The sequence below is a fragment of the Vanellus vanellus genome (genome assembly GCF_965231255.1).
Source record: "Vanellus vanellus genome assembly, chromosome: 26".
Taxonomy (NCBI): domain Eukaryota; kingdom Metazoa; phylum Chordata; class Aves; order Charadriiformes; family Charadriidae; genus Vanellus; species Vanellus vanellus.
Genome location: NC_138931.1, coordinates 5,661,645 through 5,684,946, shown reverse-complemented (window position 1 = coordinate 5,684,946; position 23,302 = coordinate 5,661,645). Strand labels below are relative to the sequence as shown.

The 23,302-nt window shown below is 46.9% G+C and overlaps 1 protein-coding gene across 1 annotated transcript in view; it reads left to right on the top strand.

Annotated features, from left to right (window-relative positions):
* The window catches only part of GFPT1 (glutamine--fructose-6-phosphate transaminase 1), a gene marked incomplete at its 5' end in the record, with an annotated part of 46,104 nt that extends 22,802 nt beyond the window's left edge, over positions 1 to 23,302 (top strand). Inside the window, 11 exons of the mRNA XM_082495855.1 lie at positions 977 to 1,082; positions 2,274 to 2,437; positions 3,030 to 3,125; positions 3,420 to 3,517; positions 4,678 to 4,798; positions 6,696 to 6,853; positions 8,775 to 8,889; positions 9,183 to 9,310; positions 10,327 to 10,494; positions 10,831 to 10,992; positions 23,207 to 23,302. Coding sequence (XP_082351981.1) covers positions 977 to 1,082; positions 2,274 to 2,437; positions 3,030 to 3,125; positions 3,420 to 3,517; positions 4,678 to 4,798; positions 6,696 to 6,853; positions 8,775 to 8,889; positions 9,183 to 9,310; positions 10,327 to 10,494; positions 10,831 to 10,992; positions 23,207 to 23,236 — 1,346 coding nt within the window. The 3' untranslated portion in view covers positions 23,237 to 23,302. The remainder of the gene's footprint in view (positions 1 to 976; positions 1,083 to 2,273; positions 2,438 to 3,029; positions 3,126 to 3,419; positions 3,518 to 4,677; positions 4,799 to 6,695; positions 6,854 to 8,774; positions 8,890 to 9,182; positions 9,311 to 10,326; positions 10,495 to 10,830; positions 10,993 to 23,206) is intronic.

Sequence of the window (23,302 nt, the reverse complement as noted above, 5' to 3'; positions counted from 1 at the left end):
TACTGTGCGCAACGACTGCAAATAATTTTGTTGGAGCAGTAGGTGTTTTGGTCCTCATCTGAGTTCCTGATGAGCTTTGCCACTGAGATGTATTTTCTGCAGTTAAAGAGGAGGTGGAGGAGTAGAGAGTGTTGGGAATTGCCAGACTACTTTGGAAAGGATCCCTAGGGAAGCACTGAACTCTTTTTAAAGGCTCAGTACAAGTTTTTCAGAAGTTGACTCTTGTCCTTCAGTACACCTGGATACTTCCCTGGCAGGAGCGTGAGACTCTCAGCGGTTTGCCAGCTGGGCAATTTTTGGATCAGAATGAGGTGGATGTGTTTGATAGCTCAGGAACACGGCCAGGTACTTAATCACGTATTTCCTGATCCGTGGCTGAGCACATTTGCTCTGCCAGACAGAACCAGGTTTGGGTTCCATCTGCTGGGGCTCAGTAGAATGTGGGGTCACACAGATGACAGCTCTGAAAGAATTTCACCCAGTGCTGAGACTGACTGACGAGGAGTGAGGAACCCTGCTCAATTTCTCAAAGCCTCGGGAAAGCTAGTGAAACAGGAGCACAGGACAAACCTGAAACGATAAACAGGGCAGATTCAGCTGGTGAAATGTTGGTAAATGTGAGTGCTGATAAAGCAGCGCGAGTTCTCTTCTCCAAGTAGAGCCACACATAAACTTTCATTTGAATTTTTGCTGATATTTTCCTCGAAACGTAAAACTCTGCACTAATGTTACACTTGCAGACTTAATTCAAAAGCACCCAGAACCCTTGCGGGCAAACTGAGCGAGGGCACAAGAACGGGAGCGCTAGCCTGCTGCCCTCCTCCAGCCTCACCGCTAACTTTACCGTGACCGCTCCCAGTGATGAAAATAGTGCTTCATGTTGGTACTGGGCCTTGGGACCTCTGCCTGAGACTGACATTGCAGCTGCCTTCCAGATGTGCCAATCCGCGCGGTGCCTAATCCTTGTGTCTTCTAGGTAAAGACAAGAAGGGAAGTTGCAACCTGTCTCGTGTTGACAGTACCACCTGCCTTTTCCCTGTTGAGGAGAAAGCTGTGGAGTACTACTTTGCTTCTGATGCCAGGTAACGTTTTCCACTGTCTTTTAGCGTATATATAACTACGCTGTTTAAAGCTGAGGCTCGAACAAGAGATGTGGTTTCTTTATGAAAATAGTCATATGTATGTGTGGCCCTGAAAGAGACAGAGGTGGATTAGGTGAGAGTTTCTGTTAGAGGAAGGAACGCTCCCTTTGGAATAGTGGCGTTACCCTTCTTCGAGCACATCTGTTGATAAGATTCCAGAGGTGAGTGAAAGGAAACCTGGGAGAGTACTGACCTAAATTAACAGGACAGATGCTAATTATCAGGAGAATTGTGTTGGTTCTCCAGGGATCTCTGCACAATTCCTTTATCATCAAAGGCGATTTATTTTAATCCCAGAGGAGGGAGGAAAGACATACTTGACAGCAGCCTTACCAGAACCTTTGGTTTGCTTTAAATTAGGGAAATGAATACTTGTTCCAGAAACGTAAATATACTGCTATGGTTGATGTCTGCAGCTCTTCTGGTTAGAGCATTTTGGAGAGTCTTAGGACACCCTGATGTCTTCTGATTTTAGAGGGCTTCTCAGTGACTTGCCCAAGGTCAGAACAAAAGCTACTAAAACGGGGAGCTGCTGTATTTCAGGAGAGCTTGCCTCCATCCACTAAGAGAGAGTACAGACTAAACCGGACTGAAGATTTCAAACCCCGATAGTGATATCCCCAAGTAACCTGCAGGCAGGGAAGGTATTCGGTAGTACCTAATTCTTGGAGTGCTTCGAAGCACATCTCAAAGTGGTGGCCAAGCTGTCGCCAGTTTCACAGATGGGAAAATGAGGTGCAGGGAGGGACAACGGTTTATTGCTGGAAACACTGGGAAAGGGCTCTGCACCTACAGTTGAGCACCCTGTGTGCTCGGGCAAATTCCTGTCTTCCTGACTTGTACGCCCGAGCGCCTAACGGTTAGATCACGCTGCTGCACATGCTCTTTGTCGAAGGAATTCATAGTTTCTTCTTAAAGCAGGCACTGAAATTAATAATGAGGTAGGTGGAAAAAATCCAGTTATATTGGCAGTGTGGAAATGTACTTTACAGTACTCGTTATAAAAGAAATTCCATTGAAATGAGTAACTTTCTTGAATCAAAAGCTGTATGTTGGATTATAAATAGGGCTGCAGCCCTTTTCTTTTTGTGAAGAATAATGTCTTACAGCAAATGGTGTATGCTTTTATAGTGCTGTCATTGAGCATACCAACAGAGTGATTTTCCTTGAAGATGATGATGTAGCAGCTGTGGTCGATGGCCGTCTTTCCATCCACCGGATTAAACGCACAGCAGGCGATCACCCCGGACGTGCCGTCCAAACCCTGCAGATGGAGCTTCAGCAAATTATGAAGGGTAAAATCGCTTGGACGTCACCTGCATAGATGCACAGGTCCTCCCTGGAGTCACAGAAGAAGTCAGGTTGAAAAAGACCTCCGGAGGGGATCGGGTCCAATCCCCATGTTAAAAGCAGGGCCGAGGAGCAGAGAGCCTTGATGAGTTGAGTGTGGAGGATCTCCAAGGCCAGAAATCCCACAGCCTGCCTGAGCACCTGTTCCAGGGCTTTACTACCCTTCTGGGGAAAAAAGTTGCCCGTGCATCTAATGGGACTTTCCCTCCAGCTGCAGACACTGCAGTGAGGAGAACTGTGGGACTGAGGATTTTGCCTCCTGCTTGCAGGCATCCATTTTTCCAAAGATCGATCCCTAGTGGGCTTTTGCCATTCCTGATCTGACCCTTCACTGACATATTCTGCTAAACTTGACTCCAGCTCTCACGATGGGCTGATGCTTTGGCAGAAAAAGAAGCATCACCTTAATAATCTCTGACCGGTACCTGGTCTGGTAGTGACACTAGTCCAAGCTTTTCCCTGTATCTGTAGGAAAAATGTAAATTACCAGGAGGTAATTTCAAGTGTTCTCATTTGTTTTGTTTCTTTCTTTTGTAGGTAACTTCAGCTCATTTATGCAGAAGGAAATTTTTGAACAGCCAGAATCTGTTGTTAATACCATGAGAGGAAGGGTCAACTTTGATGACTACACTGGTAATTGAGATTAAGCCTCCTTTATTTTTGACAGCTCGGTGTCTAGTAGTTACTCACAGTAGTTACAGAGGAGGAAGAAGGTGATGACATGAGAGATTAAAGCATGCTGGCGTAAGACCATGTGCGTGTCTCGCAGGGAGCGCTGCCAGAATTACATGCACCGGCAGCAAGATTGCTTTTTGTAATTGCAAAGTCGTTGATGAAGACTGTAACACGCTGTGTGTCGGCACCGGTAATCTTGAGAATTTGTGCTACCTGGTCAGCCTAACTGTTCTCTCTGGATCTCGCTTACAGTGAATCTCGGTGGGTTGAAGGATCACATTAAGGAGATTCAAAGGTGTCGTCGTTTAATCCTTATTGCTTGCGGGACAAGTTACCACGCTGGAGTTGCGGTAAGTGGACAGTCCATCTGTTTGCGAACTGTAGCTAGAATTGCACAGCTGGCGTGGTATTGCGTGTGTCGAGCAGGTTAAGGATTGATTTAAGGTTAAGACTGAGGAAGCACACACTGATGAACGAAGACCCTTTTGAAAGCTGCATGTACCAGACCTTTAATTGACCAGCAATAGCGGTAAGAAATAAAAGCTGAAGAACTTGAATACTTATGAAAATGCTGCCTGTGACTTTCATTGCTATTGAAGGCCTTAAGAAAAAACCTGCTCTGTCGTAAAAGACAGTTGGCAGAGAAGGGACAGTGCAAGAGCAGAATGCAAACGCTGCAGCGAGGTAGGGACTGCCGTGAGCCAGGTGGGATTTCCTCCTTTGCTATTTACGCAGAGCGCGATGGTGTAGAGACATTGCGGTGCTCCCCCAGTGGGTGGAGGGGTTTCGCTGGGTGCCGTACAGAGCCACGGGCTGTGCCTACAGCCAGCGGAGGACTTCATTCCGTCAAGGCCTGACCTAATCACCGGTTAAAATGCGATGGCTGGAGATGAAGCCTTGTTAGATTGTAGCTTGGCAGCCTGTAATATTGTAATTAAAAGCACTCCGCAACTTTGTAGAGGAATCTTTTAGCTTCTCTTGGAAATGCTGCAAAACACAGCCATGCTCACTGATTTACAAGGACCAGAAGAGAAAATTTTTGCTCATGTTGGCGAGCTCTGTAACCTGATGGTACCAGGAATCCATCGATCGGCCAAAACAACGTTCTGGCTTGGCCCAGATACGAGTGGTGGTTTCTGAGTTCTTCAGTAATACGAGTTACAGTCTGATAGAAGGACACCCCGGATTTTATAGATATATAAAAATATATCTAGTGTTATATAATCAGTGAGACTGATTTAGGAACAGTCTCTGTGTGAGGGAGGAGTTGGCCTCACAGGCTTTTTGTGGTGCCAGAAGCAGGGTCGCTTTTCACAGGGGTAGTTGCGTGACTTGAGCGTGGGTATATTGAGTAATTAAAATATAATCCAGCACTAATTTTCCCATGGTATTTTGATAGTAATATTTTCCAGTGTGTGGCAACTAGAAGGCTTTTTTGTACTCCAAACACTTGTGTGGTTTTTTTTAAACACGCTGTAATACGTAACTTTCTGACATCTCCTTTTACCAGACCCGTCAGGTTCTGGAAGAACTGACTGAGTTACCTGTTATGGTTGAACTAGCCAGTGACTTCTTGGACAGAAACACCCCTGTCTTCAGAGACGATGTTTGCTTTTTCATCAGCCAGTCAGGTACGGTCTCGCTTTACCGCCCACTCGCTCCTCTCTTTCCTGTAAATGTTCGCTCGGGAGGGAAAAGGCGGTAGGGCCAAATTCTTGCGCCTGTCTGTAAGATTGCGTGTGGTACCGATGCGAGAGAAGAAATTGGCACACACATAGTAGAGATGGGGAAAAAATAGAGCGGTTCTGCTCCCGTCCATCTGTGTGCTGGTGCAGGATTTTGTTTAGCCGAGTCTTACATATGGTAACAGCGGTTTTGTTTCCTTTCTCTGTAAGGAAATATTCTGTCAGTCAACAGACTGAAAAAACGCTGCTGAGCTCTGGGTAAAGGCAGCTCGATAGTTTCTTTTGAGTAGTTTTAGTTCTCTAGTTAACACACTACCAAACACCGAGCTATATGGTGGATCTGATCCATAAAAGAAACGAAACTATTACACACAAGTATAAAAAAATACAACCTTGGAATGTGAGATAAAAGACACAAACATAATAAAAAAAGTTATGTATATCGCGTTCAAAATATTTTCAAGGATAACTGCAATACAAAACTACAATACTTTTTTTCCTCTTAGTTGCATTTACCATTGTAGATTTTCTTAACTGGTCTTCAGCTTTGGTACTAAAACTAGTCGTTACTTTTTCCCCATAGGTAGGGATTTTTTCTTCTCAGTATCAAGTAATTCAGATTATCCTCTCTCTGTAGGGGGCTCATGTAAACGTTTGAGTTTTCCCCGGGTTTTCGGAGCATATGTGCAGATGTTGTTTCTTCCCCTTAGATACGGTACTGCCCCAGTCTAACAGGGAACATGCGGCACACACAGGGATGCATCTTTCCCCTGATGTGTTGGATGTGAGAAGGTAAAAAAGTTTTTCCTGGAACCTGAGCTTGGTCATCGGGCAATACAAAACCAAAGTAAATCTTGAGCTCAAGTAACCCCAGTTCCCCCCACCCATAAATCTTTTTTTTTTAGCCTCAGATTCCCACCCTACACCACTTGCTTGAAGCAGCGCAGTGTGCAGAGCAGCTTTTATGCACTGGTGTGGCGCAGGAGAAGCGTGCCCAACTAACCTTGGGGGGTTTGTTCTCTGTGTCCCCTTACGTGTGCAGGAGTACTCAAAAGAGGTGTGTCCTTTTCGGACAGAAGCAAATGGGGAACACCAGAGGGAAGACACCGTAGCTTCTGTTTCTAGTCCCATCTCTGGGATCATCACTGCAATGTTCCCCCCCGTCACTTTTATATAAACCAACTTTTTCTGCTTCCTTTATATCTAGAGGGTTTGAGTCAACATATTCAGTGAAGTCTGATCTAAGCTGATCTAAGCTGGCATAGCGCAAACGGTTTTGAACAGGAATAATTAGTTTTAGACATAACCTCTTTGGTAGCAGATTTTGCAAGCGCTGGTGGTGTTGGTAAGCACCATTCGCAACCAGTTCCCTGCGCTGCGGTGGCAGTAAGGTGGCGGCAGGACTCAAAAGGTGAGCTGGAACTTAGTGTTGTTGCATCCACTGTACACTTCAGTGTACAGCTACCCCCAACCCGTCTTTTCCCCCCACCCCATCCCACCCTGCCCTGCCCCAGGTGATTTTTTATTTACCAGGAAAAGGAAGAAAGTTGTTTCTGTTACAGCAGATACACTTGAACTGCCCTTTTTTTTTTTTAACCATAGCAGAATACTGACTTTTCCTTACACCAAATACTATTGTTAGGTTTTGTGATTTTTACATTTCACTGTCTTCTTTTTAGGGTTAAAACACAGTATCCCGGGGCTGAAATAACTACTAACTCCTTTGACTTGCAGTCAAATACAAACCTCTAAGATTCTCTTTTGGAAAGCACTGCAATTTGCCATCTGCAGTGGTAGCAGTGACCAACACTGAACTGCAGCGTGTCAATGACTGTCTTTTCAGGTGAGACAGCAGATACGCTGATGGGCCTGCGGTACTGCAAGGAGAGAGGAGCCCTGACCGTAGGAATAACCAACACGGTCGGCAGCTCTATATCACGAGAGACAGACTGCGGAGTCCATATCAATGCAGGACCAGAGATCGGGGTTGCCAGTACCAAGGTAAGTCACAAGTTTATAGACCTCACTGATTATTATTATTATTAATGTTACTGAAACTCCTCCTGATGGTATTGGCTATAGCGTGGGGCCTCTGTTAAATGCTTTCTGTTCCCTTTCACCGGCTGCCATTGGTGATTGTGGAGTTACTGACCACGTGCCCAGCAACACTCTTCATTTTCTTTCTTGTGTCTTGCAAAAGGCTTTTTTTTTTTTTTTTTTTTCTTTTTAAAAAGAAAATATTGTAAGGAAGCAATATTAAACGTCAAAAACAAAGGGGTCTCAGAGAGAAGTATTCCCTAAGAGGCAAGAATTCTCTCCTCTCTGCCATCATTTGTCTTGAGGTGCAGACTCAGTTTAAATTAAGGTCTAAAGATGAAAAAGGAAATTCAGAGACAAGATTATGGAACCTTTGACTGCATGTAACTGCTCTAATGGCACTGCTTTACTAAAGAAAGTGATATTAAAACTACTTTTGGAAATGAGGGAATGGTCTTTTACAGAAAAACAGTATTTATGTCCACCTAACAGAGTTATTTGGTGGTTGATGCATCTGGCTACACGTGATACAGTATGAAATAACTTGCTTTGCTGCATTTCATTTTGATGAAGTGCTTCTGCATGGTGAAATCTGCTTTGATTTAGTTATATTTAGAGGCGAGATGATGTCAATCTGTTACATAAATTCAGCCAAAAACCACATTTGAGTTTAATAGTTCATTGGGGAATTTGATCATGGAAAATTCATGAGTCTCTTACAAGAAACTCTTGAACGAGTTGTTTGTCCCTGGGTTGTTTTCACACAGCCAACCTTACAGTTTGGAGATAACTGAAAATGGCATTTTCTCTCTGGTAATGTGGGGAGTTACCAAAGTTGTGCATATGTGAAATATGAACTTGAAAAGATTCTGCCCTAAGGTTGTCCAGAACTTCATTTTGAGAACATAATATAAACACCCTGAGCGTTGTCAGCGTGACCGCTTAGTGCTATTTACTTCTGTAACCTTCAGCTGCACCAAAATAAAGTAGATCCCATTCCATATCAAACTGCTCATCAGCATCACTGAACCTTTTCTAGATTCCTTCAGAGCTATTTAAATCTTCTCCAGTATAGCAACATGAAAGCTTGTTTGATCATTGTTTAGGAAGGGACAGAAATACTACGAACCTTAATCTTTCTGAGCAACTCCCATCCCAGGCTGGCACCACAGACCATTTCATAACATTTGACCCACGCCAACTTCAGAGGCGGACTTTGCAGGAGCTGTTTGATACTGTGCCTGAAATGTTTTTGCCAATAGAACTGCCTTAACCTGAGCACTAATTTCACTTGCGCAGATGATTTTTCCCCAAAGTCAGTGACGCCAGCCACTACGGTCTTTTAGACAAATACAGAGCCTCACCGCGGTGAAGAGTTCAGAATCTGTTCTTAAAGAAACAGGGTGGGAAATCAATTACCTTTTTAGCTGCCTTCATGTTCCCTGAATGCGGTCCAACAGAATTTCAGGTAGCTCTCCTGCTGCGATGGCAGATGGTGGTGGTGGGCTTCCTCCGTACATCCCCAGTCAGTGGGTCTGCCCGTCTTCAGCATTTACTTTCAGTAAAGAAGGACACAGGTATGGTCACAAAACAGGATTTAATAGTCCCCAGGGAATCTTAGAAAAAATTCCATTTTACTTGTTGCATGTCAGTCTCTAGGATTGTAAGGAGATCGCGCTGTTGCACACCTCCATTTGAGATTTGCCCTGGGAATTTCACGTTCATCTTTGCTACTTAATTGCAATGAAAGCTGCTAATTGGTACCCTGTTAAGCATAAAGTCACCAGCTAGTCTAAGGGTTTCACATAGCAGGAGACAACCATTTGGTCACTGTCGTAATGACGGAATTTCATTCTCTCTCTCTCTCTCCCCCGGCGCTTACCAGGCCTATACCAGCCAGTTTGTCTCTTTGGTGATGTTTGCCCTGATGATGTGCGATGACAGAATTTCTATGCAGGAAAGGCGCAAGGAGATCATGCGTGGTCTGAAGGGGCTGCCAGGTAGGAAACTGCTGCATTTATTGCATCTCACCAGGTGAAATTCAATAGCACAGATGAGCTTTGCTTTGGAAGACTGAGGGGATCAGATATGTGCAACGTGGCTATCAGCAATAACTTTTCCAACCGTGTTCTCTCTAGTGCCTTCAGACCACTCAATTGGACTGATACAAAAGAGAGTCCAATTTTTAAGCACGTCACTGCTATCTGTGTATCTGAAGTATAAACAGTACGTATAGTTTGAGAGGCGCAGGCATATAAGCACACACAACTGGAATTCTTCTCTTTCCTTCTAGACTTAATTAAAGAAGTGCTGAGTATGGATGATGAGATCCAGAAGCTCGCCACAGAGCTGTACCATCAGAAGTCTGTTCTCATCATGGGACGTGGCTACCATTATGCTACGTGTCTTGAGGGAGCTTTGGTAAGAGATTTCTTTATTTAAAGTTGGTTCTTAGCTACGCACTGCAGTGTTCAGCACAGGAAACGACACAGTGGCTGCAAGTTGTTTTAAAAGCAGCTCCAGCTGTGGGGTGTTGGCTGACATATGGGGTCGAATAGCTAAAACGCACCGTAACACTGCTGAGACACCCAAGTGACAAACCAGCTGCAGCCTGAAGGGGGTTGAAAGGGTGTATTTTCCCCATTCACACTGGGAATGCTTCACTGTACAGACTGGGCACTCTAATGAAAGCAGTTCTTTGAACCGTGGGGGTGGAACTTCCAGGAATGCTCAGCATCTAAATCTGAGCGTGGACTTTCTAAAACCCGTGTATTGCAGTTTTTACCTTTGAGGAGTTTCCTGCTGTTGTAAGTGCTGTCACCCACTGCCGTGCAAACGCTTTCTCTTTGCGTTTGCCTGCCCAGCTCCGGGCTGTGACGAGAGCTGCGTTGGGTGATGGCAGATGGTAAGGCCTGTGGTGGGTTTGGTGTCAGAGCGGTAAGTGTTCACAGTATCACAGTATGCTAGGGATTGGAAGGGACCTCAAAAGATCATCTAGTCCAATCCCCCTGTCGGAGCAGGAACACCTAGATGAGGTTGCACAGGAAGGCGTCCAGGCGAGTTTTGAATGTCTCCAGAGAAGGAGACTCCACAACCTCCCTGGGCAGCCTGTTCCAGTGCTCTGTCACCCTCACTGAGAAGAAGTTTCTTCTCAGATTTAAGTGGAACCTCTTGTGTTCCAGCTTGAATCCATTACCCCTTGTCCTATCAAGTTGTCCTATCACTTGTCCTAAGTGTTGATGGCCTGCAAGCAGCTCAGCCCAGATGCACAACTTTGATCTAGGTTTTCAGGCTGGCTTGTCTACATACTGGATCTGAGGAGAGCCAGAACCCATTTTTACAAAGTCACAAAGAAAGTGGAAGAAGCCACAGAGATGGTTAAAAAAAAAATTACAACTTTGCCCAAAGCTTTATGAATTATTTTTTTCCCCATCTAGAAAATTAAAGAAATTACCTACATGCACTCCGAAGGGATATTGGCAGGTGAGCTGAAGCACGGCCCTCTCGCGCTGGTGGACAAACTCATGCCCGTTATCATGATCATCATGAGAGACCACACATACGCCAAGTGCCAGAACGCTCTCCAGCAGGTCATTGCGCGGCAGGTAAGTACCTGGAAAAGTTTACAGTGCATCAGAAACGTTGCTTTTAATATAAAAGCAGTTTACAGGGCACCCAAACACTAAACCCAAGCTTTAGTGTCACTGCCTAAAACGTGAATTCAGTAGATATTCTGGGTGTTTCAAGTGCAGTTTTGGCAGCAGATTGCAGAAGCCTAGCGTGGTTTGTTTACCCCTTAAAATATGCTGCAGGGATGCCCACGGGATGCTAAGCAGTTTTGTTCTAAATTAAGTAAAAAGTTCCTGCCACTGGCGCTCTGAACACAAGTGAGAAAAGAACCTTCCAGACCTGTTTTTCTTCAACATTTCTCTTTGTTGCAGGGGCGACCTGTCGTGATTTGTGATAAGGAAGACATCGAGACAATTAAGAACAATAAGAGAACAATCAAAGTTCCCCATTCGGTGGACTGTCTGCAGGGGATCCTGAGCGTCATCCCCCTTCAGCTTCTGGCGTTCCACCTCGCAGTTCTCAGAGGATACGATGTGAGTAGTGTGTTCCTTTCTGCGCTCGTGTTTGCTGTCTGCACATCTGGAAAAGATGCGTTGGGCGATGTTGGAAGTCGGTGGGGGTTGTCTGTATAACTGCTTGAGCTACTTTAATGACCGGGTTAAATGGTAGAGCTGGCGATTACAGAACCTTCTCGTGAACAAAACTTGAAGGCAGTTTAGTACACTCGGCCATCTCGTGTAGTTTGAGTTTGGACACGTGTCTGTTTTCTGGTAGAAGGGTAGAGTTTCTGGAGGGCTGGTAGGAAGCAGAAAGGAAGGTGACAACCCACAGGAGGATGTTCAACAAACAGAGTCTGTCTGTGTTAGGTATTTGATCTTAATACAGACACTGCCTCCGCCTTTTTATCACAGTGACCTTTTATCATTCGAGCGCTGTAACAACGCGGACTAAAGGGACTAACTTGCTCCTTAGTTCTTGTCAGAGGAGTCGTAACAATTGAGGTTTATGGACTTTTTCTCCACTGATTATCCTAAATTAACGCGAAAATACGTTCAATCGTTTTCAATTTAAATGCAGAACAAATGCTCCACACATTACAAAGTTATACACAAAGAAAGAAAGTGTGTAAATACTCACAAGCGTGTTCTTTCTCCTCCCTCTCTGCAGGTTGATTTTCCAAGAAATCTGGCCAAGGCCGTAACTGTAGAGTGAAAGATCATCTGAATCATAGGGGCAAAGGGGAATTAAATGAAAGACTTTTTTTGGTACCAAAATAACTTGATTTTAAAGTCCCCTAGGTAAATCTTATTTTGGTAAATCATTGTTTGTGTATAAGATCACCGTAATTCCATTACATTAGTGATTGTCAAATTGATTCCACATGCTATGTCAATAGCTTTGGGGTTTTTTGAACAATAGACTTCCATGAAAGATATTAAATGGTTTTCTTTAAAGATTACTGAGTCCTCTAGGTAAGGGGCCCTCCACTTTACTTTAAGATAATGTCATTGTTTCTTATCCAGTGTGGCTCATTCCAATTGTTGATGAGAAACCATTGAATGAATTACCTGTCATGCTCTCAGGCAGCGAAGCAGGATACCAGAATACACAACTGGAACAAGAGCTGTTACTGGGCATGCTTGTGCAGATATTTTAACAGTGAATGAAACTGTAAACAAGCATTTGGGGTCAATTGCTGCCTCATGTACAAAAGGGAATTCAACTGACCTGTCACAACCTCCTAAATTTTAAGCACGTGGTAAATGTGCTAAGAAAATAATGTCGCTTCAGAGGGATTTTATCTATGCCAAATACCTAGCAAGGGACAATCTCGCAGACTCGGTGGGCCGCAAGGCGCTGTGTCACGCCGGCGTGTGCCTGTAGTTGTGGCCGTGAAGACAGTGGAACTCAACGCCTCCGAGTGTCGGTGGAAGCAGTGCCTGACTCGGGACGGACGCTTACCAAAGCGGGGAAAGAGAGAGGAATGCCAACAGTGCTCAGTTTGTGCTGGTGTTTTGTCATTGCTGTTGTGGGGTTTTTAAACAAGTAGAAGTCTTCCTGTGTTGAGGATTTTGCCCCTTGAACTGAGCACTGTGGCACTCTAAACACATCTGAAGGAACCAGCCTTATGCTGCTGCAGGTCACTTACTAGTCTGAACGCGTAGACGGAAGTTTTTACCTTTAATCTCTCCGCAGAGACGGCACTAAAGGTCCCTTTCTGAGGCGTACTACATTCGCCAAAGTCCCTTAATGAAAGCATCGGTCCCGGTTTGTTTAGGAGCAGTTTGTATGTGACTTGTGTCAAATTCAGCTGGTTTAAAATTGGAGGGGATACAAAAGGCTCGATAGACACAACAGAAATAGATAACTTGGTAATAGTTTTCTAACAAGCTTGCAGAGAATCAGAAATTACACAGAAAATACGCCTTCGAGACTTAACACTGACTTTTTCCAAAGTCGTTGAAGGGCAGTTAGCTATGTAGTTCCTAATGCAAAAAGGTGACTTTCCTACCAGCTTGATGGGTTTTGAATTTGCTTTGCACATGCACCATAAAAAGAAAACCACATGACAAGGCCTAAAGCAATGCTTGCCAAGTGCTGGTGAATATTCCAGGCCACTTACTGCCCCCAAAGAAACGCTTTACCAAATGCGGTGCCCGGGGACGGTGCCCTACCCTTGAAAACCCGGCTCTCCTTGCACAGGACAACTGTTGCTAAGCAGCAGTAATCCAGCCCGACTCGGACAGTGGAAGATAACTGCTCCGACCGAGGTGTTTCCAAAGACTGTGTTTGCAGCAATTCTACTTTATATAAAACCACAGTAACTATTTAACTTCAATTCCGTATCAGCTCAAGGCTTAGTTTTATTATGAGAATGAAATGCTGCGAGCCTGGAAACAGCTTCTCAAAACCTATATATGTATGTTTATTAATACATTGTATTCGGACTATTAATTTATGAGCGCATTGTGCTGCCAGTGTCTGGTTAAGAACAAAGTAGCAAATATTGCATTTTACTTATACACCATTTGCTTACAAGGCGCTGACTCGTAACAGGTACACACCTCTGCCGAAACATGACCAGTAGACTTCCCTGCTTCCTTTGAAGACGATACTTGTCCTTAAGAAAAAAACCAACGCACGTTCAATGCTAACAAGTTGAAGACAGTTCCTCTCCCTCCTCCTCCCACTCGGCTCGCTTAAGAGAAGAGGAACTGTGCATGCTTCTCCCGTGGGGGCTGGAACCGCAGCAGGCATCCCCCCCTGCACCCCCCCAGCCCAAGGACTGGCAGTATCCCCTCCTATGTTCCCGTTAGCGTGGGATCTAAGGTGTAAAGACCCTCCAAGAGAATTAATATAACACCTTTTTCTCCTCTTCCACTCGAAGAAGAGCAGCAAGCATTGCTTTCACCCAGCCTTGTAGAGGTGATTGTCCGCTAGCTTCCCGAGCCTCCTAGCGAAGGGGATGTAGACATCCCTATTCCAAGTTGCTGTTCAGTAGAAGTTCGATAACGCAGGCTGTTAAATATTTATGAAAGTTGTATACAAAGAGGACCAAAGAACAGGAGTCTGAGTGAGAAATGTAAGTCTGACACTCTGGTGGCGGGTGTAACTGTACAGATGTTGCTGAGCTATTTGGTTTTATGCTGTGATAGACAAATCCTTATTCTTTGTAATTTAAGGCATTAAAACTCATGACAGATTGTTCCTTTGTCAGAAGTAAAGGTAGTAGTCGCCCCCCGCGTTCCGCAAGTTGCCAGCAAACTGCCTGAAGTGTGTAACACTGCCTGCCAAAACAGAGGTTTAGTCGCTACTTGCAACTGGGCTGTCGGATGTTGTAATGCTTAATATCAAAGAACGCTGTGGAGCACACTTGCTATGAAGAATTTCTCTGATGAGCATGGTCGGGAATCCGTTACGCATCTCACTGTTGTTAATTGCCATGCCTGTGTGAAGTGAGAATGTATAAAGGACTCTTCTTCGCTTTCCTTACCTCAGTTTGTCTAGACGTGTTGCATTTTGATGAAGAGATGTTTCACTTTTCCCTAGAAAACTTTTAGAATGTCTCGTGATATTTATTAACAGCCAGTCAGTCTTCTGCTCTCCAACATGAATGTTTTGCTTACTGAGCCAGTAAAATTCCCTCCTTCCTAATTGAGGTGTTGAAAATTTCGGTAGCCCCGTCACTAAAATTGAGCCACAGGTAAATACAGCTCAAGGCCTTTGCCATTTGGAACAGCAGCTGCCTCTCACTGTGTCCTTTTGTCAGAATTTATTTTGATTTCACTGTTTTCCTCATCTGTGTCTACAGAGGCTTAAAGGGAAGCACAAGCCCGTAGGTCTTAGGGTTTTTTAATTACCAAAGACCAGAGAACTTGAGGCTCAGCACACGGTGTTTCTGCCTAACAGATCTCAGACAAAGTCCGCTCCGCTGGTGAGGTTATTCGACACACTAGAGGAAATAAAGTCGCATATGGAATATACTGCTGTCAGAAAGGGTTTCCCTCCTGGCTCTGCTGAAGAACGGCTACAGACAGTTCTGTCCTGAATTTGTCAGCACTGTCTGCGCGCATGTTCTTGTAACAGGCCCAAACCGGCATCCGGGTAGCCGTGTCCTTGGAAGGGGCAACAATGACACAGCCAATGCCCTCATCTCCTCTTTAGCGTGGGCTTACTGACCGGAAGGTCATTACGTACCACTAACGCGGGGACGCCCCTCGAGCCAGACGGCTGCCCTGACGCCCGTGTTTGTGAAGTCTCAGCCCCTCTGCGCTGCAGGAGCTGGAGAGTTCACGCAGACCGTTTCCGAGCCGGGCAGGAGGGAGCTCGTGGATACGACACGCGGTGTAATCGCGCTCAGTTAGGAGCTTTAAGACTAGCGGGACGCAGTAGGTTTGGTTAAGCTGCAGACTGAAATATTTAAAGGCGTAAGGAAGACCACCACGTTAGTGCAAAATTCGGCTGTTCTCTCTAGCTGTCACTAGCCGTCCTTGACACCACAAGTAGGTGCCTGGCAGCAGCGTGTCTGACGGAGGGAGGGATTGAAATTTGGCGCTTGAAGTCGCACGTCAGTGTTTAGCTGTGGCTAATTTTAGATCCCACCTGAATGTACCAAACTCGCCTCAAAGCACGGAGTCCCTCCGCTACATCAGAAACAGGAAGAAGAAACAAAGAAGCATTTGGTTTGGATGAAAGGAAAGAAAACTATTTGCCTTCAATTCCGTTTATGTAAATAGACATTTGAAGTGGCAAATACCACCATTTCTTCCCTTCTAGATCTATTTGCCTCTGCCTGTACATACCCAGCTGGCTTGGTTTGTGGGGACCAGTCTGTATCTCGTTTCCTGGTGTGTGCTGTATGCAGAAGATGTCTTACTTTTGTCTGTAGTGTTTTACAATTTGGGTTTTGTCTTTTTGCTTACCTTTTTGTATCTCACCCTTTGAATAAAATCAAGTGCCCTACATTAAACAAACGGAATCACTGGTCTTTAGTTAAATCCATATAAGAATAGTAACCCCTGTGAAAGTGAAGGGCAGTATGTACAAAGAAGAACACCGGGCTTAACTCGCCTCTCTCCTGACCGGGCAGGCTTTTTTTCATGTCTGAGATGATAGAATATATTTCAACTGCCTTTTCCTAACCATGATTTAGCCACTAACCAAGAAGAAAGCCCATAAAATACCCCTAAGGCAGAACACTCAGTGTTACCTTCTCTACCTTAACTCTCATTTAACTACCTCTTTTCTGTCACCAGGCCAGACAAAATCGCAGTCAGCACAGCCCATACATGACCTGTGCTTAGTGAACATCACACACATTCCACAACTTTCAAAGCTTATGCTTTCTTTTTCAAGAACGAAACCTTTTTGGGTAACATCAGGCGGCTTTGCAAACCCAGCGCTGGAGGGCTACGACAGATGCTGAGGCAGCACAATGAAGTGCACGTTCTTGTAAGACAGCAGCTGGGGGCTTGGAGATTGCTCATGTCTAAAAAATGCCTGGACAAATTTGTAAGCAAAACGCACAATGACAAAAGACTGTCTGAAATTCCCCCCCCCTCCTCCAGTCGGAGCCATTCATGGATTAATTTCCTCAGGGACCTTCACCTCTGCAGGGGAAGAACATCAAACATGATCATCTATTTTCCTAGCTAAAGTGAGCAGCTTGGACTTGCTCTTCTCACCAGTACCTTTCTGTCGTGGTTTCAGCTGGGAGGGAGTTACCTTTGCCAGCAGCGGACATAGTGCTGGGGTTTGGGAATGGTGTGACAGCGCACTGGTTGTGGTAGTTGTTGCTGAGCTCTCAAGGCCTTTTCTGCTCCTTACACCACCCCACCAGCGAGGGCTGGGGGGCACAAGGAGTTGGGAGGGGACACAGCTGACCCCAACTGACCAAAGGGATATTCTGCGCAATACGACGTCATGCTCTGTATATAAAGGTGGGGAAGAAGGAATGGGGGAGGTTTGGAGTTACAGTGTGTGTATTCCCGAGTGAGTGTTACGGAGCCCGGCTGTCCCGGAGGCAGCTGAACACCCGCCCGCCCATGGGGAGCAGGGAATGAGTTCCTGGTTTTGCTTCGCTTGCGTGCACGGCTTTGCTCTACCTATTAAACTGTCTTTATCTCAACCCACGAGTTTTTTACTCTTCTGATTCCTTCCCCCATCACAGCTGTGGGGGGTGAGCGAGCGGCTGCATGGCTTTAGCTGCCGGCTGGGGTTAAACCATGACGCTTTCCTCTACAGTACCAGTATTAAAAGGTCACAAGGGTACTTTTAAGGCTTATTGCCTTGAAACAACGCATGTACGTCCTTAGTATCTGAAAGCCACTGTGTGCAGAATCTTCCCAAAATTACTCCAGGGCTGCACCACCGCAAAGCAGTCGAGATTCTCGTCAGCTGCTGTCACGGGGCTGTCTGCATTTCCAGTCACACCAGGGAGAGGACAGGGGACCCCCCGTTCTTTAATACATTCCAAGTGCTGTACTGTGGAGAGCGAGGGAGCTGTGCGCTAACAGGTAACCACGAGATGCTGCCAGGGTTCGCATTTGCTCGTTTCTCCATCTGGACCACCTAACCACACACTACAGCGCATTTAATCTAAGCGAACAAAAACGGCAGTAAGAAGACAAATGCAAACGGACACATCCAGGGTCCTCAGCAAGTTGGTCCGGAGCTCTGGCTGCAAGAAAGCCATCTCCTAAAAGCAGTAAGATGTAAAGGACCTGCTGGCCCTTTGCACAGAAACTCTTCAATCCTGCCTAGAGTTGGCCTCATGCAATATGACATTTGAAGATAAATAAGCTCCCAGAAGCTGAGTGAGACTTACAGAAGGGCATAAGCATTTGGTTTGAATAAATTAGACTAGATTGTCTGCTCCAAAGCGCTCCCAGGCTCCTCTAGAGCAACCTGCTTCCTGACATTCACCCTTCGAGTGCTTCCACCGCGTGTGGGCGTTCAGCACAGCTCCAGTGCTGAGCCTCAAGCTGCTCACTGTACACGCTCATGCAAGTTTCTTTAATTTACCTATATTTACCTTTTCTGCTCTAAAGCAGCGCTCACCCTTGCTTGCAGAAGAACTGTGCATAGCCAAGACCCTGGGAATGGTGTTTATTCAACACCATATTCTCTTTCTCTCTGCTAAACTGTTTTGCACCACTGCAGAGCACACCTGTAGCCCCCGACAATAACTGCCTGCACAGAAAATGCCCACGTACGCCTGGGACTAGAGAAATGCCACCCGCCCCCCCCCCCCCCCAAAAAAGCCAGTTAGTTCTCAGGTCACTGTAAGATGCCTGCTGGGGAAGCACCAGTCTGCAGGGAATGCTCTGGGCAAGTCTTGCCCCAGATCCCTTTTGGACACAAACAAGTTTGGAAAGAAAGTGGTACATAGCAACACCTTTTCTGGACACCGGCAGAACAAGGAGGGGATATTTTGCCTGTAAAATGGACTCCCAGTTACCAGGGTACTATTTCATAGCAATGCTGAGGAGCAGCAGGGCTGTTCTTATCCATGAGCCTGACCCGCGGCGCAGGGCCAGCTGGTGTCCGTAGACCGCCCTTCTTGGTTTGAGAAAAGCGACTGTTCCTTACGCCACCTTAGAAAGACGTAAAAGCTGTTTTCTAATTTTTTTCCCCTAAGAAAGCAGGCAGCCAGTCATCGCGGTGGTGTGAAGGTACGCAAAGTGAATGAACTACCCTCCTTTGTAGAGAGACCAGCATTACAGAGCACAGAGCATTGCGGGGGTACACCGGTACTGAATGGACAGCCCAACCTACTGAGCTTGTGGGTCCTGAGCTCCTGGTGGTTTCGCCAGCCCCACAGCATCTCCGTGCAGAGCCATAGCAGCACCCCTCAGCATTCAGGGCATTAACGAGGAGGATTTATGGGCCTTCACTTTAGTGACAGCTGACCGGCCTTGCTGGGAAACATTAAAAAACACGGTATGGGGATGGAAATTCATCTCAGTGGAGCATCCTGGCCAGTTCAACTGTTGAGAAGCTGCCTTCCCTGTTGCCCACACACCCTCTGATGCTCTTCCAGCATCTCCTTGCTGCTATCACATCTATTTCTGACTCACCACATTTCCAGCTCCCACAGCTTGGAAGGTCCAACAAGCAACACACTGCAACAGCTCGGCTTCATCTCCCGTCTCGGCTACAACTCCCTGTGCAATCTCTGCCCACGCTGCCCCTGAGGCCACCCCAACCTTCCCATCAGAGGACTAACAGCACCCCAAGGAGCCCACGTCGCTCTGCACAGCCTGATGCGTTTCATTTATCGGACAGGAGAGCATCGCTGTCCTTTCCCAAAGCAGCATGAGGTGCTGCTTTAGTGGCACAGTCAAACACAGAGAGGGAGAGACTGCAGAGGCGGCGAGATCATTCCCTACCATCAGAGGCACAGCCGGTGCATGCACTTGGACAATCCAGCTTCTTCAGCTTCAGCCCAGACATAAAAGCAGGGTTTCTGAACTACTGCAAGCCTGACCCAAAAGTTGCCCCCTGTGCTTAAAAAGAGGCTATTTCTGACCTATTTCCATGCAGCTGAATTGGAGTACACTGCGGGCATTTGAAAAAAAAAAAAAAAAAAAACAAAGGAGAAGAAAAAAAGCAAGCTGACTGGCCAAGATGGTCCATTCAGTGTTGAAGAGGTTACCCAGCCTAAGAGAAAAATCAGACCCACAAATCAGACGTGACGGGACTCCTTCCCCCCTCCTCAGTCTCATTCTTTATTGTTTAGGTCAAATAAAATATGTTCCCATGGTCCTTACAAATTCCTATGGAAACAAGTTTAAACAAATAAGCTGCTAGCCTGTGTCTGGACAGCGAGCAGCAGCATTACTTTAACACGGGATCCAAAAGGCGGCGGTGAGCCCAGACGCGCTAGAGACGTTCACAATACCACCACAGCTCAGAGCTAAGAGCTAATTAGGCTCCCAAGGGCTCCCGTGCATCGGGAGGTACATGCGGACCATACGCAGGACGGGTGGCAGCGCGGCGGGCCTGGCCAGCTCATTCTGAGCGGTAAGAGGACGCCCAAAGACCTTATTAAGGAGAAAATTACCCTGCACAGGCAAACCCCACACCTCGGCTGTACCAAAACGATGCTGCAGCTCCTGCTAAAGGGAACAATCAACAAATCTGCATGGGATGCAGCTAAAACCTCCCTGCTCCTCTCATTTCCATCTGTGCCCAGAATTAACCTACACTAGAGGAGAGCGCGTATCCAGGGGCAGGGGATGCCAGCTCCGTCTCAACAGATCTCTGCATCCCCAGCAGAGCAGGGCATGGGACAGAAGAGTGCTCGCAGAGGATGGCACGCTCCAGCAGCCTCTCCACTTCAGTGGCACCACATGCACCAGTGAGTCATTGCTAGGAAGGAGAAAGGAGACGCTGCCTCTCCTGCTTCTGACACCAGTTGCCACTTGAACAAGCCTTCCCCAAGCTCACAAGCGGGTGCTTTCTAGCACCCAGTACTGGGCGAGACACTGTCTTCCTGCACAGGATGACTCATGACGCATTGGCAAATGCCAAGGATGTGCCAAGTTTGGTTTCATAACTAAAGTCACCCAACAGGGCGATCGGGGTATGGCTACTGACACACCTGCACTGGGAAAAACCAGCTTGAGCTACAAAACCTCCTCCCCAGCACTTGCAGCCCCACCATGATACCAGTGCAAGAGCACTACCAGAACAGACAGAATGGCCCCTGCGGTCACCAGCTGGACTGCTCTGCTGTCAACTGTGGCAGGGACTCACATTCCTTCTCGCATTTTTTTGCGGCATCTCCTGTCCTCAGGAAGGCATGCTTCTCTAAGCCTGGCCAGAAACACTGCTGAAAATTAAAAATCTCTTCTATCCAAATAGCCCCAACTTGTCCACCCTGGGAAAACTCAAGACACACATGCCCCATGCCAAGACAGGACGTTCACGTTCAGAGGGCGACCTCCCTGGTAATGCAATATCCAGCCTGTGCTGTCAGCTATCACTGGGTGGAATGTAGCGGGGATTTCAGAGTGCCACAAAGCTGGGAATTACGCACACAGGAAAAACTCCAACAGAACCACACCGCCAGGAGTCACAGGTTTCAGTGACCCGGTGAATGTGTTTTACCCCCCTCGCTGATCGTGTTGCTAAAGGAGACCGGCAGTCCTCATCCCCCTCCTCTCCATAGGTCGGGCTTGAGCCTACAGAACAGCCACGTCACCTCCCTTAGCATAACTGGCAGACAGCCTTCAGGAAGGGCTCACGACAGGGCTTAAAACGTAGGATGAATTAATTGCCTCGAGGACTGTCCCTGCGGGACCACATCCAAGTAAGGCAAGGAGCAAGTGGGTCTTGAGGCCGACATGAGCTAACCCAGAAAGGCGCCTGCTTGCCATCAGAGCGGCTGGGGTTGGGAAGGAATTTTTGCTGTGGGGCTGTATGGACACAGGAGTTGGGGTAGGGATCAGCAGGGACTGAAGCCATCATCCCCTTCAAGGGGATTGTCACCATCCCAAGTGTCATCCCGGGCTTTCCTAGCCTAGCTGAGAGGGGGCAGGAGTGGGTTCAGGGAGCGCCTGCAGGCTGGGTCTCACCTGGGTGAAGCCGCAGGACAGTCACCTCCTGAAAGGGGAAGGAGGCAGAGGCCTGGGGGCAACTGTCTCTCCCCCAGGCACTGCTGGATCCAGAAAAGGACACCTGTCCTTTCCCCTCCTAATTTAGATTGAAAGGTTATTAGTCAGTCACTAGATGCCACTTTGTGCCGTGTAAGGTGCCACCGAAAGGAAGGCACGGCTCCTGGTGAGCAGGCGAGACAAAGCGAGAGCTCAAACCTGCTCCTAAACCCGTTGCAGAGAGATGTGGCACATTTTAAGCTAAGAAGTGTTCTGTACCTCATCACTTTACCCCTCCTGTTCGGGTTACCACGTGTCCAAGGGGTATGGTGGCCAATGCCTACATGGAAAAGCAATAAAGCAAGTAATTTATTTGTAGCTGTCTTCAATTTAATGCACCAGCTGGTTTGTAGCAGGCCAGCAGCCAGGGGGTTGTGGATAACTGGAGGTACACTGGTCACAGCTCTGAGAAAAGCTGTTCTTGAGGAGATGTGGGTGGTTGATATTAGCATAGGAAAAAAAGAGAACTGCAGTGAGACTTGGGCTTTAACACCGTGGAAACATCAGCTAAGAAACACTTTTCTCATCAGTAGGAACAAGCAGTGAAACATTCAGTTGGGACAAGGGATCACCAGCCTGGGAATGCTGTGGTCTTTGACATTTTCTGCTTGTTCCAGTGACTATGGAAAGCGCTATATACAGTCCTGTTCCAAAGGGGAATATCTGCCATTATTCTATAGCTGGAAAAAATAAGAGGAAGAACTACAGCTGCTCCTAAGACCATGTAGTCTTGGGCGGATGCTGCTTCCCAGAATGGAAACAGGTAGAAAAGTCCATAGTGAGGGGTCCTGCGTGACCCACAGGCAGTTTCACAGCAGCACTTGCCCTGGCACAGAACCTGTAGCTGACACTGCTAATTGTGCTGTCAGTACCCAACTCAAAGGAGTTTGGGGGTTCGTGCCCCACACTCTTGGTCCCTTCAGAGCCACAGCTGTACCAAAGTCCCAGTGCAAGGTTGCTTCACGGAGAAACACCAGCCAAGACCAGACCAGTTTCAGTGCTGGACTTGCAGCTAATGACCCAGTTTCCAGCCTGCCCTGAGTGTTTCTGCCCAGTAACTGCATCTCAGTGTCCCAAAAATACAATCTCTGATTCACAAACACCCGACTTCCCCTTAGGGCTGCACAGCTATTTGCAAACTTCCACCACGGTCCCAAAGGTGCAGAGGAGGTGGCATTAGCCTCTGTAGTCGTTAAAAGATAGGCAAGAAAGAGAAGCAGAGCTACACTACGTCACACGTCCCCTGAGAGCAAGGATTAACCCCCTCATCGTGCTGAGTTTTCCTGTAGTATCACAATTACAGTGAGTAATCCCATCGAGTCTGGATGGTTATCCTGCGTGCACAAAGTCCTCCTTTGTTTAAACCCAGAATTAACACCGCAGAAAGCAGATACCCCTCTCTCCGGGGTTTTTCAACCCCCACCCTACATTTTCTGCGGCTGACAGGGCTGAACCACCGGCTGTCTGCGGCAGTGTCCCCGTTCCTGGGTGCCAGATCGGCACTCCTTCCCACAGCCGGTGTCGAAGCGCGGCCGCATCTCTCTGCTCAAAGAGCTGTTCTTTTCATGGCTGCCTGTCCTTTTTGCAGGTGGACCGCATTGCCGCCTCCAGAGACTGAATGCCATCGCCGCTTCGCCACTGTGTGAGCAACTCGCCCTCCGTGCAGCTGTCCGAGAGCCTCCAG